Source organism: Scaptodrosophila lebanonensis, unplaced genomic scaffold, assembly GCF_003285725.1.
Source record: "Scaptodrosophila lebanonensis strain 11010-0011.00,11010-0021.00 unplaced genomic scaffold, SlebRS2 tig00001410-arrow-pilon, whole genome shotgun sequence".
In the NCBI taxonomy this organism is placed as follows: domain Eukaryota; kingdom Metazoa; phylum Arthropoda; class Insecta; order Diptera; family Drosophilidae; genus Scaptodrosophila; species Scaptodrosophila lebanonensis.
In genome coordinates this window covers 7,488,974-7,503,773 of record NW_022060738.1, presented here as the reverse complement: position 1 = coordinate 7,503,773, position 14,800 = coordinate 7,488,974, and the positions used below count along the sequence as shown (strand labels likewise).

General features: G+C 36.2%; 1 protein-coding gene across 1 annotated transcript in view; it reads right to left on the bottom strand.

Annotated features, from left to right (window-relative positions):
* The window catches only part of LOC115630776 (insulin-like growth factor-binding protein complex acid labile subunit), an 82,171-nt gene that overhangs the window by 13,681 nt on the left and 53,690 nt on the right, over positions 1-14,800 (bottom strand). Inside the window, exon 4 of the mRNA XM_030527431.1 lies at positions 1,527-1,659. Within this exon, the coding sequence (XP_030383291.1) occupies positions 1,527-1,659 (133 nt within the window). The remainder of the gene's footprint in view (positions 1-1,526; positions 1,660-14,800) is intronic.

Genomic DNA, 14,800 nt, shown 5'->3' with positions numbered 1-14,800 from the left:
GTAATCATAAAATATTAACAAAATATTTTATTTTAATTTTTTTTTATGTAAAAAAAATTTTCAATATTTTTAAATTAAAAAAAAAATTTGTAATATTTAAACAATTTTTTTTTCAATTTTTAATTTGTTAAAAACTAAAAATATAACATAACTGAAAATAATTGTATCATTAAATGTTTTTTATTAGTTTGATTAGGCAAATATTGCACTGGCAACAAAATCCAACTTTGAGCACACATTGCGCAGCTCCTACAAATCACAGCACAATGCGCTATGACTTGTTTCAAAGCTTAAGAATTTTTCTTTCAAACAAAATTTGAATGACGAAAATTGCTTCAGCCGTTCAGAAGATATGATTTTTGCAACGAAAAAAGTCCGAAGGCCCCACTGTGCACCGTAGAACATTTAGCTTGCTTTGTACTCTTTTTTAAAATCTTTATTCTTTATTTTAGATCTGTCCTAATGAGGACAATTATTCAATTTTATGGTAGCATTGGATTCGTTTAATCATGCGTTCTGTCATGATGGTTGTGACGTGTGCTTTGTACTCTTAATAAGCAAAATGTTTTACTTAGAAAACTAAAACAGATGATGTCGTTCTCTCAGGGCGGTAGCTCAAAAGTTTAATGAAAAGTAATTATTGAACCAAATAGATAGAGAGAAGGGCACCACAACTAAGTGTGACTAACTTACACACACATCAGACAATATCCAATTTAAGAGTTCAATTGTGCAGAAGTAACCAAAAAGCTGATTAAAAAATGTATCCATTTCATTGATTGTTCATTGATTTTAAGCTAATTCTCAGATCCATCAGCTTTGAGCAATAAATTATGGATGTTAAGTTTCCATTTTATTTCAAAAGTTATTTTAACGTACGTCATGCATTCGAATCTTTAAAAAGTAAGCATTGAGCCTTAGCAGCGGATTATTTTGTGCAACATTTAAAAACAAAATTGGAACGCCAATGTGAAATGTTGGAGACATAACAAACTTCTAAGACCAACTTACAATATGTGCAAAGCAAACAAGCGTTAAATTGAAATTATAGATTTTTTGAAGATGCGCGAGCTTACTTGGACACACAGCCACACATATAAACACACTCGCACACACACATAGGGAAGTTTCCCTATCTGGAATTGGCGGCAAATGACAGCTGAACAAATTGAAATTGTCAGGCATTTAAAGAAATAAATGGCACACTTTAAAAGTAATTGGTATATGTGGGGGAAAAAGTACTGTGTGTGTTTGTGTTTGAGGACTTGCCACAGCATTAGCAGCTCAATTTTCTATACAACTACTACAGTATGTAGTTATCTTTGATATTGCGCTTATGACAATCGCACACAATCTTGGCCACACTTCTCCCTCCTGCCAGCAAGTGCCTGGCATCCTTGTAATTTGCGCACATTTCCGCTGCTCAGTCTAACGACAGCTGTCTCTTTTATATTCTAATTTAACGCGCTGCCTCACACGGCACATTCTCATTTCCGCGTCGTTTGCACGTTTATTGTGCCACTTACCTTTTGTGCAGATAGCCTGATAACGATTCAACTCATCCATACTGCAGGTGCATTCCGCGGGGCATTTTCTATGCGTTGTGCTGAACATGGCCGGCATGATGCAGAGGCAGAACAGCAACCACTTAAAGAGCATCTGAAAGCCAGACAAAAAACAGAAAAGAGAAAGTAAGTAAGTGATGGGTGGGTAAGTGAATGATTTTTAGCTTTCGTTTAAATGCAATTAGTGGTCTTGGTCTTTGTTGCCTCTTCTTTTTGTTATTTTTTGTTGAAATCAGTTTTACTCTTTGCCACCTAATTTTACTTTTCACCTTCTGCTTTTCTTCCTATCTCATTTGTAAAACTGGTAATCTATTTATAACGGTAGCGCACGTATCCCTTTTGCTATAATTATTTCAAATATATATTTGGTGGTTTTTTGCATTCCATTTAAATACGTAGCAATAGTTTTATTTAAAATTGTAATTGCACTAATTATGTTAATTGCACTGATATTAAAATTAATTTAAACATCATATTAGAAATCCTTTCAGCACAAAGTTCCTTATGTTTAATACATTTTAGTTATATTGTTTCAGATTTTGAAAACGTAGACAATATGCTAAGAATCAAATGAATCAAATAAGAAAGAAAAAAATTAGCTTAATTCATTACGTTCTCTTGTTACGGACATTGTCAAAAAAATGTGTAACATGTTTTTATTTTGGGGAACAAATATAAGATATAGACATGTCACACACAAGACTGAAAATATATATGTAGCTTGAAAAGCAATAAAAATAAAATATAATATTCAAAATAATGGGAGGGAAACTTTCTTCTTAATTATCTCTCGAATAATATTGCAAGCCTGGAAGACTTGAGACTTTAGAATTGTGCAAACCTTATTTGTGATTTATTGTGGGATACCCTTTAGCTCCTTTCACAGTATTATGCATTGTGAAGATGCTATGAATGTTTGTTTATGATTGATAAATCTTTTCTTTAGGTAAACCACATTAGTTATTTAAATTAGTTTTGAGCAACTAAGTGAATTGACAGAATTGAATAATATCATCAATCTAGGGCTGTAAATTGTTTACTCAATTACTTGTATAAAAACATTTTTGAAATTTTGATATTGGAAAATGCTTTTCATATCGGAACTTGTATGTGCCAGGAAAAAACATAAATATGGTTTCCACAAATCCCAAGCCACACAAACCCACGTGACCCGTTCAAATTGAAATCAACTTGGTGTCACATGTTGACAAGTTTCTATGTGTGCGTGAGTGCACGGGTATCTGTGTTGCAATCGTTGCAGTTGCTGTTACTGTAGTGGTTTTTGTTTTTCTATAAGGTCAGCGGTTTAGTTAACCTTTTTTTGAAGTGCGACCCTTGGAACAATGTAATGCATGTGAGTGTGTGTGTGTGAGTCAGTGATTTGTGGTCGCGCTTTGGACACTTGTGTGCCTGCCTCAGCGATAAAATGCGGTTGTATGTCGCATTCGGAACGCGCACTGGTAACTGCATAAATTAGCCACAGGACAATGTGGTTAGTAGTGCGCCACAAGCCAACACAGTTGCCAACACAGAGAAGTCTGCTTTTTTTTTTGGTTGAAACTAAAACAAAAAAGGATCAGAGGAAATGCAAAATGGCAACGGAAATTGCTTCAAAAATGGGCAACGAGAAATTGAAAATTATGAAGCATGTGCTAAACAATGCTAAGCAGGATGTTAACGAAACGAGTACTGTTCTTCATTTGCCAAAAAGCTAACAAATAAAGGCGAATGCACTTGGCAATGTTGCAAGCTGCTGCAGTTTGTCTGGGATGATGACGATGGCACAACAAAGGAAGAATGCAGGCAAGTTTGGTAGGAAATTTGAAATGCTTGGCTTTGCCGAGACGCTGTTGCTGTCGGAACATGTGAAAGCCACAGGATTTATGTGCAGCATATTTTTCATTTTACATATTTGGCACACAGCCGCCGCCTCAGTGAGCGAGCTCAGGACTCAGAGCGGAACGGTCTATACACATACATATATATTTATATGTGTGTGTGTGGAGGATTTGTTGTCAGGATATTGCCGTTGGGCACAGTTGAGTAATATTTCTGCAAAGTTGTTGCGGTAGAAGTGAAAAATTGCGACAACCTCCAAAATGCCTCAGCCCTGTGCTAAGACCTGCTTCAAAACTTATGCAATACGCACAATTTAATCGAGCACTGAGGCATAATTCACAATAATATTCCAAAGTGCATTTGGGGAGAAAACTTGCATGAAATGTGCACAGCAGGAGCCGGAGATTCCAATAGATATGTCCACTTACGTGCTGATGTTTGGGCTTTATGTATCCGTATACGTATGTTGTCACCTGCAGGGCATTACAATTGTTAAAGTGCGTGCTGCGTTATGAGTTACTACAAGTTACTCAACGATATTTAATTCTGTGTATTAGTTTCTGGCCTGGGGCGTAATTTGTCATTTAAAAATGTAACATATTCGAACGTTAAGAAGAATAAATAACCTTTCAAAATGTAAATCCTTTCTGGGGGGGCTAAGATTTTAAGTCAAAAACTAAATTCTAAAGTACGTCAGTTGCAGTTTGATGGTCTTCATGTGCCCATTAAACAAATTCTTTATGTTTGAACAAAGGCCTGAAAAATGTGTAAAACACAAAAAATTGTGAAAGCCACAAAACTGTAAGCTAATGGTTATCGATTAAAAGCGTTATGATCAATAGTTGCATAAAAGCTTTTGTTAAGTCATGTCTTAAAGTTAAATAATATTTTGTATTGGAACTATTACGACGAATGACACGAATTATAAAGAACTTTAAGTGTTAAAAGATTAGAAAAGAAGAAGAAGGAAGCAACATAAATCTCAAAGGTTTCGGAGATTTAATAATTTACTATCTATGTAATACAAGTAGTATAGATGATTTATAATCAATTTTCTCGAGGATTCTCTACAGCAGCCAAATCTCAATGAATCCATTCTATAAACACTCTGGAATTGCTATGTTTTTCTTTTACTTAAAATGAAAAATGGTTATAAAAATGCTATCATCATTTTTATATACTTGAATATTATTAAGTGCATAGTCTACCTTTTCTAAGAGCTTTGTTAGTGCAAATAATCAGGATCCATGGCTCCACTATCGGTTGCCGACACAATTTTTCTTAATATCCTTCAATCTGCTCGTCTAGTTTTTATTTGTATTTAAGAAACTGCTTTTAAAATGTTAATAAATCACGCTGAATAAAAGTCATTTGAATGCATCGAAGTTAAATTGTTGCCAAAACAATGGCGCCCACTTTTTATGCATATTTTGCAAATAAAGGTCTGTAACTGGATACATTATGAATAAAGCAATCAGTATGCATGGGATGGATACAATATTTTTAAACGATCAAATACTTCTTATCAATCATATTACCAAATCAAACGCTACGCCCACGAATACATGACACGGTAAATTTGTCTTGTGAAATTGATGATAAAAATAAGCGACGGACAGGCTCGTTAAAAACCTAGAATTGTGAGTAAAAACCACATCTAAGAGCTACGCCTACACACACACACACACACACACTTGTAAATTGAACTACAAGCTGAAACCCACACAAGCTGACGTTCTACATGTTCCATTTGGACTTTTGCGAAAGTTTGTTTGCGTATAGCCGGTTCTTTCTAAAGTCGAGCACATGGCACACGCAAAGTAAAAGTAACATCTTTGTTGAGACTGAGGAAACGCGGCACTTGGCTAAAGTAGTTGTTGATATCAGCTTTCAGCATATTTTTTCCCTCCATAGCTTCGTGTTGTTGGCCGCCTTCGCCGTTCTATCTTGGATGTTTAAACACTGCGAAATTTGGCCGTTTGCTGTTTCCCGTTTTACGCATAGGCATGGAGTTGAAGCTGACGGCGAAACAAACAAACGAGAATTCAGACAAACAGAATGCCGGAAGCAGTCAGTAAGCTGGAGTAGTGGAATGGGTTGAGTGGCAGGTTGCTACCAAGAACTAAATTACTCATACGCCGCATTGGGCGGATGTGGCATTTAATACGTCAGGCAGGCGCGTCTTTGCTTGTTCGTTCGTTCGTTCGTTTTGTAATTGAATATGATAAATCAAACTAAAAGTTGTGCAAATTTGCCTGCACGGTGGTCCCCAACTCATCAAATCAAACCACTCACTCGTGGCAGCACGGATGTGGCGGGAAGACCGCGTACCCTGAGTATGCTTGTGTGTGGGCTTCCTGTGCAGCTCTCATGTTTCGTGTTCTGATTTGGTAAATGTACGAGTATTCACTTATTTGCTGGACATTTGAGTCGTTAAATTATATTAAATTTAATGGCAATGCGAAAACAAAAACATAGAAAAATATAAACTCCGCCACAATTCAAAATCAAATAAATCTCAATATTTGTCGCAAGAAAAATCAAATTACGCAGCAAACTCAAGCCAGAAGCCTGGCTAAGACCAAAAGGCACCAAATTATGAGTTATACGCAGAGCGGAGCATGGTTGAGGGCGATTTGCGCCTTTGCTTTAGTCAGTCACTGACCAACAAGCGAACATTCGGACCGAACGAGCCGACATTAAAATTCATGAACACATTTATTGCCAATTACTGCAAGGCCTGCGGCACGTTTTATATAGTACGAGAGCGAACGAACCGACCAAACATCACGGCCTCTAAAGACAGCCCACCCACAAATACAAAAAGAACAAAAAAAAAAACCTACACAGACACACACACACACACATACATTTATACATTCATAAAGTTGCCAACAAATGTTACTAACAAAATGTTTCGGCCTGTTTGCGTTTTTTGGCTTTCATACTTATTTGATTTTTTTTGGGCTTTGCTTTTCGTTTTCCCTTTCGTTGCTGGCCCGCTCACAAATTGATAAATTACATTTACGCTCGAGAAATTATATTACAAAATAATACATTTTTTCTGTTATTGTTCGCCCATAGATTTGGTTTTGTTTTTGCTCCTGTTGCACTTTTCTTCTTCTTTTTTTTTTTGTTATAAATGTTTAATGCAGCGAGCCCTGTGGTAGCTGGCAAATGATTTTAAAGCGCGAATTCTTTGCCAATTTGATACTTTTTTTCAGCCAACGGTTATTTATGTGCTATGTACGTGATTGGGCTGCATGTTTTTTGTTGTTTTTTGTAATTTTTGTTAGTGTTAGAGGCAGGATAGCCACTACGTGGCTCTGTTGAAATCGTTAAATTATGGGCTGTTATTTTCACCGGCCATGAATTTTTGCCGCAGACATGTAAATGGGTTGCAATTTATGACAAAATTGTGTGAGTCTGGGTGCTGCAACATACAAGTAGAAGTGGAATTGCAGAATAGGAAAAATAAAAAATTTAATTAAAGCAATTTATTAGTTTGGTGTGTGTCCAATATTGTAATCATCATTTTTAACGAGCAGTGCCAATAATTCCAAAAACGTTTTATTTATATTCCTTTTTTGCTTAAGCTTCGTTTTACATAACTTAACTTAATTTATTTAATATTATTTTTCCCTTCAATGCATTCTGAATTTTGATTGACTTTCCTTAGCGTGGCCTTGCAATTAGTTGCATTAGAGAGAGGTTGTTTTTTGGGGTGTTAGACGAGTAGCAAATTAAGAATTTTTTCCTCATGGCAGCCAATCTGTCAGTTGCCGCATTCTTTCTGGATATGGAATGGGAATCAGCGTATCTTCTGCACAGTCTGTTTGTCTTCAGCCTTCTTTGTAATTCAATTAACTGAAATCAACAGCAAAGGCCAAAGCTTTATTGCTTTCCAGTCTTTTGATGGAAACTTTCATTTGCAGCATGCACCTGCCACTTCTTTTGTGGTCAAGTTATTCGTCTGACTCGCTGACTTCGAACAAAGCGACTAAAAAGACGTCCCGCCATAGCGTGAAGCGTAAAAAATGCCATCAAAAGAGAAGAATATACGCGGAACGTCTACAACAAACATCTGCACAAAAGGCGAACCACAAAGCTAAAGAATTGTAACCAAGACTTGAGCCCAGATCCAGAGTCAGGTAGGAATGAGGCCCAGACAGCTGGCGAGTGCAGTCGAAATGGGTTGACAGTTAAAAAGAAAAAGGCAGTCGACGGCTGTGGCAGTGACGGTGACGGTGGCGGTCAGTTGAAAGTTAATACGTTGCGGCGGGTTTAAGGTTTTGCTGCGAAACTTGAAACAAGAGGAATAGTATTTTCTTGCTAATGTCAGAAGTGAAGGGCTTGACTTTATGTTTAGAGCGCAGACAAATCGCAATAAATCTTCTAATGCACTCAAAGAAACCGTAAAACAACTAAATCAAGGTAGATGAGAGGCAAAACAAAATATTAAGTTATAATATATATTCACGAAATGTCCGACTAAACGGACAATTTCGTGCAATTAAGATTTAACTGCAATTGCATTAATATGCCACCTTTTCTACACGGAATAAAAAATGCGCTCAATAGTTGTGTTGTCTAATGCTAATGTAAATATGCTTGATAGTTCAACAGTTCGTTGGAAAGGCAGTGTAGGAATTGAATTTAAGGATTTTTTGTATAAATTATTGAACATTTATTTAAAATTTAGGGTATTGTTATTATTTAAGCAAATATCACATAAAGAATTAAACTACACGGAGATGCCAAATATTCTTCAACATTTTCTATTGCCCTAGTTTTTGGTATACTCTCTACATGAAAGGTACAGAGTGGAAAATGTAACGGACAAAGAGTTTATATATTATTGAAAAAATGACAAGACAAGTCGATTTAGCCCTTTCTGTCCGACTGTCTATCTGTCTTTCCGTATGAACACCTAGATCTCAGAGACAAAGTGCTGGAAAGTGAAAGTTTATTTTATTCTTTAATGCTTGTTTGCTATTAATTTTTGTTCTTTCATTAATTTATTTGTTAAGTTTTAATTCTTTAATTTCTTTTTATTAAATAGTTTTGTAAACATGGCTGAGTAACTCAAGCATTCAAGCTGTCAAGAAGCCAGCGTTGAAAGGCCTTATACGTACTATTCGCTAGCTTTTACCATTTAATTACACATCAAGCCCATCCAAAGATTTTGTCTTCGTCATTAGAGTTAGGACAATTTTAAAATGCCTTTTAAAGGTTCATTGGTTAAACACAATTAGAAGTAAAGTCTCCATATAGTCAACAATTTTTTTCTTCGTTATTATTAATGTACAATCCCTCCCTATGTGTATTGCTTGTATAGTAGTTGTTACTCTTTGTGTACATTGCTTAAACTGTACCATGTGTTGAGTTGAAAGATTTTTGGAAACGTATTTCCGTAGTTGCCCATTCATTAAGTCAAAGTGGCAGGCCTAAGGTTGCCCACATGGCTCATTTACCTTTAGCCTCTGTCCATGTCAGCTCCAATGTTTCAAATGAACTTGCCTTGCAACGTTTAAGGTGCACAAGCCGGCAGTTTGGGCTTAGCTACGTTTTAGGCATGATTGCGTCAGAAGATTGCTCATTTACCGTACTTAATTGGCCAATGTCAGCTTAATGTCTGCACACTTCCGCACTTTCCGGCTGAGGCAGACATCTCTGCACACACACACACTATATATATAGTACGAGTATGTGGGTCGACTGCGTCACATGGCCCAGCGGCAAAGCCCCCAAGCTAATCGCAGCAAAAAAAAAACATGACCCACAAAAAGAAGGCGACAAAAGCTGCAACTGATTGCAGATATACGACTACACACGCACAAACACACCGCTTCCTCATGTGTGCCTGTTCTGAGCAGCTTGGAGGCAATTTATATAAATTTCCTTATGTCTACACGAAGAAATTACATGGAATTCCCAATGCCCGCAGGGCGCAGAAAATACGCTTGGGTGTGAAATAAATCAAATAAATTTTTCCACTCAAAGCCAAAACACAAGTGGGCAGCTCTTTAGTATGTGTGTGTGTGTGTGTAGAAGTGGGCGTGTGCTTGTAATTGTAATTGTGGTCAAACACATGTTTCAACAATTACAACAACTAAAGCGACACCAAAGGCTACTTGCTAGAACGATTGAAATGCTATTGGCGCCTTGCCCGACTCCAAAGTCCCTGGCTTTAATGCCACACGGTTTTCGTCTAATATTGCTGCTGGTTGTCCAATTTTATGCAGCATGAATCCCACAAGTCCACAAATGGTTGGCAAGGATTAGAGCTGCTGGACGTCAAGTGGACGAGATCAGAATTGTGTTTATCGAAACTAGTTCAAGACACTAGTTATGGAATTAAAGAAATAAACAAAGCCATATAGCGCTACTTTATACAATTTAGACAGGAACTCCCATACCATTTAAGACAAGAGCAGTGCATTTATGAACATAAGCGAGAAAATTTTGTAAATATAATAAATTAACTAATCGTATAAGTCTATGATGTTTGGTTAACTTTTTTAACGAGATAAGAATATCTGTATAGTTACCATAGTAAGTATATTTTGTATACGACAAGTATAGCTAACAAATCAAGAAAGGTCTATAAAAAAGTAGAAAAAATTGGTAGCAATATTGCACAGGTTTCCAGAAAACCTCAAAAGAAAACCTAAATTTGGTTTTATTATAGATAATACGATATTTTGGCCTTAGAGCTGCTTAATAAATAACATTTTTATTCCATAATCAATACAATGTTCTATACGATCAATACATGTATAATTCAAACAACAATAAACCTAATATATCTGAGAACTAACAAACAGTTAGTGCTGAGTCTTATACTTGTGAACCAAATCTACTTATGAAGAAGGGCGGGCTATCTTAACTCCTAATATTTTACAACATATCAGATTTGGCTTCTTGAAATTAGTGTTGCTTTCGATTTCTCACCTTAGTGTAAATATTTTGAAGTAGAGTTTTAAAATCATATTCACTTTCTAGAACTCTAAGCGTTCCTATACTTAGTAGAAACACTATGGTCATCATATGGCAAAACATTTTATTTTCGATAGCACGCTTATCAGAAAATTTCATCTAATTTATTACTCTTTATTTAAAATATGTCTGCTTTGGCTTATATCGCTTACACCTTGTTTTGTGGTATTAAAATATATATGCTATTTAGGATCTGGCTCCTCAACTGAACGGAAACACACAGCTGTGGTTAGCTGCGCTTTCGCTTTCTATTTATATGCCACTACATATCGTTCTCCATGTGGCAAGCTTAGTTTCGAGCTTTGTGTGCTTCGCATGCACTGCACGTGCTCCAACTAATCGCTCAAGTCTTTTATGCCTCGTGCGTCGTGCCAACGGTCCGACGCTGCCTCTTCTCCGTTGCACTCCAAATGCCCTGCATCGTGTCTATCATCTGGCGCTGCCCGACATAATCACGCGTCGTTGCCACTTTGCTAAAGCCGGCAGCTTACCGATAGTCCATGGTGTTGGGTGCCCGCCTTTTGGCCAATTCATGCTCGGGCTTGGCATTAGGGCTTGTCGTGTCGAAATTGATAAAAATGTTATTCTTGGTATGGCGCACACGTGTCGACTCTAAATTGCAAAATTTTGCTGCACATATGGTAAATGGTTTATGGCCAAAACTATTAAATATTTAAGTGATATAGGGATGAAGGCTTAGGCGCAACCTTAAGGAAGATAGCAGAAATCGGTCACATTTAATATATTTTGCTTAGCCGAAATGTTTTATAATAGTCTGTTTTCCATTGCCGTAAGAGTTCTTAAATTTTTAATATATTTTTATGTCACTCGAGTGGACAGCATCCATTACCATTATTTTTATTTTTATTTAGTTGCAGCTAAAATTCAAAGGCCGATTGCAACTTTTGTCAGTAAATGCTTGCAACATTCATTGTTTTAACTTGTTTAATAAACAATGAACAACACTGCGCTTCACTCACTAGAACTTTAATCTATTCAAATTGAGGCGACAGGTGACATGGATCCGACATCTGCATGTCAGACGATAAAATGAAGGTAAGGTCGTCAACTGTGGTATTTTTTATTCAAATGAAATATATATTTGTTGCAACCAGAATTTTAATAAAATATTCAATTAACCAAGCAAAAACAAAAAAGGAATGCTAGAGTCAAAAGCAGGCTTAACTCTTAAATACTCTGTACCCACTTACACAAAATAATAATACAAACAAATTAAAAAATATACATTTTAATTAATTAAACAAATTGAAATTTATTAAATTAATCATTTAAATTAATTATATATTCAAATTGAGGCGACAGGTGACATGGATCCGACATCTGCATGTCAGACGATATACTGAAGGTAAGGCCGTCAACTGTGATATTTTTTATTCAAATGCAATATATGTTTTTTGCAACCAGAATTTTAATAAAATATTCAATTAACCAAGTAAATGATAGGATAGGATAGAAGAGAGCAGGCTTAACTCTTAAATACCTTGAGCCACTCCCACAATTAATAAAAAAATTAACATTTTTTAATTAATTAAAATAACTTAGTATATTAATTAACTAAATTAAATTATAAAAAGAAATTTAATACAAACATGCATTCGTGACGACATATGTTTAATTATAGTTAATAATTAATAACTGGAGTTATGGAAAATAACTTATAGCGGGGAAGCGGGAGGGAAAAAATACTTAAACTCGTACTTTCTTGGACATAGGAGAATGTGGATGCCAAGATCGCTTATTCTAGCTGTAATAATCTCTGAGATCTTTGCGTCCATATGAACTGAAATGACTGATCAAGAATACTATACATATATATACTTTGTGGGGTCAGACACGCCCCCTTCTCTGTGCTACATACATTTGTACTGAGATAGCATAGTAGTTCCATGGAAGAGTCACCTTCCTAAAATAACGTCAAATAAATAAAGTTGCTGTTCGCCCGAAATTCATGTTAAATTCAGAGTCTTAAATAATTCTTCAAAGAAGATATACAGCTCCGAATAATTTAGTTCAATTTGATTGAAATGCGAACCATGAAAACTTTTAATGTGACCGCTACATTTACTTTTATTTTTAAACAATTTAAAGCTAAAAGGCAGAAGAAAACTTTTCGATTTGCCGCCAGACAGGGCTAAGCAGGCGGCAAAGGATTGAAGGCGCCAATTTGTCGATTACAAAAAGCCACAAATAGCCAAAGTATAGTGAAGCCCCATCTGAGTCCTTGGTTTTATTTGCCTTGTCGAAAGCTGACTTTTTTGTGGGATTTGGCAGCTTTGGTCGAAATTTAAGACGGAAAAGCTTAAAGCTGCAGGGCAAATAAACAGACCATGTCTGATTGTGAAATTTGATGCTTTAAGTGCTCTTGAAACTGTCTGGCTGCTGGCATTGTAAGGAATAATTTCATTTAAATTTATCATTTTTTAATGAGACACTTAATTACTGCCAGGACTAAAGAGGCGCACACAAACACAGACATGTTACGAATAATGTTACAACGCTAATTGTTTCCGCTTGTTCATTTGACTGGCGATGTCGACCGCAGCTGCCGTATGCCAACACACTTACACAATTACACACACACCCACACCCACACAAATATGTATGTATATAGTATATGGCCTTGCTGTAGGCGTCTTGCGCGGCCTCAAAGAGAGTGGCAACAAGGCCACCAACGACGAGGATGCCGAATTGTTGGTTGGCAGCAAGCAGCCTTATATCACTTTAGCTTTATACACAGACGTCTAAACACACACACTTATACACACACACACCCACACATGTGTAGATATACTATTTAGTCAGCTTCCATAAAAAAGGAGAAGGTAGCTGGAAATTACAGCATTCCCTGTGTGCTGCCACAGGCAACAATGTAGATGCGGAGAGCGCTGCGTTCACCACATCTTGGTCCAATTCTTAAGTCGTATATCTTGCCACCGCACGGTGCACGACGACGACCGTTAGACCGCAGTGGGGTTCTAGGCTGGTGGATTCACATACAAGTATACTACATCACACATACGCTCTTCATTAGATTCATTTAATTTAACTTGTTTTCGGCACTTTGACGTCCGCATCAAATTAAATCCCACAGAGGACGGCAAATGTTTTGCATGAAGAGACTTGAAGCTCAGACTGTGATTGGTCTACACTATCATGTCTATATCTATTGTAATTAATTGCTAAAACTTTGAGTACTTTAATATAAGATACTAAATTGCACTTCTTTAATAAAAGTGGTTCAGTAATAAACACAAATAGGATTTTGAAACCACAATGGCAAATTCTCACCTACATGAAAATTGCAAAAACTCGGTAGACTGACAAAGCTGTTACAGATTTAAGTAGAGAAATAACATAAGAAATAAAATATATTTTTCACGTGTAGAAGAAAAAAATGCTTAAAAATTGTGATATAGATGTGTGAGAAATTTAGTTGGTAGATTCAACCTTTTTTATAATTAATTATTTTATTGTGATGTCTATTTATAATATGTCTTTAACCTTGTTCAAAAACAAATAACATACTATTTCAAAATATTCAAAAATTCTACACAGAGAATGGCGGAAAATCGACAAACAATCCACTTAATCGATGTTTGAAAGTTTAGATAAAAATCGATTTGTTTTTATAGAATCAAATAACCATATGAATTCAAATGCTTACTTGAATTAGCACATCATTAGTTGAATTTAATTTAGTTCACTCAAGGTTTAAACGATTTTAGTTTTGTAAAATTGTAAAAAAAAAATCCAAAAAGATTAATGCAGTCAGCAGTATATAAGATTTTAACAACCATAATAAATGCTTAGAATTATTTTTCTTTAATAATACTTTTTTTTCTTAAATTACGTTAAACTTTTACGGGCTTAGCAACTTGTAATAATTCGCTTGGACTCTTATAAAAGTATCTGATCTAATTCGAAGCTGCGATTACCATTCTTAGGGGTCACTCAATTCGATTACTCGATAACCAGCACAGTAGAAGGAATAATATATGATTGCCAATTGCAATGCAGTACGGCCTTTCGAACTATTGACATATCTTTGTCGAAGCGCAAATGCCCCACATACTTATTATTGACATTTTATGCCTGAAATTCATACAAAAATGGAAGGAAAAAGAGAAAAGGTTTTTTGGCATGCTTGGCATGTGGGCATGGCACGCACGCACGCATGCACGCACGCACGCACGCACCCACCCGTCCTTTCCCACATGAGAAGTCATGGCAGTGGCCTTTGTTTGCTCACATCGAGGAGGTTGTGGTGTTGTGGGGAGGAGGTGGGGCACAGGACATGTCGATTAACAGTTTGATTGAGTTTTTCTCTTATATGAGGACACAACTGATACGCTCCTGTGGTATTTGCGGTTGATGTA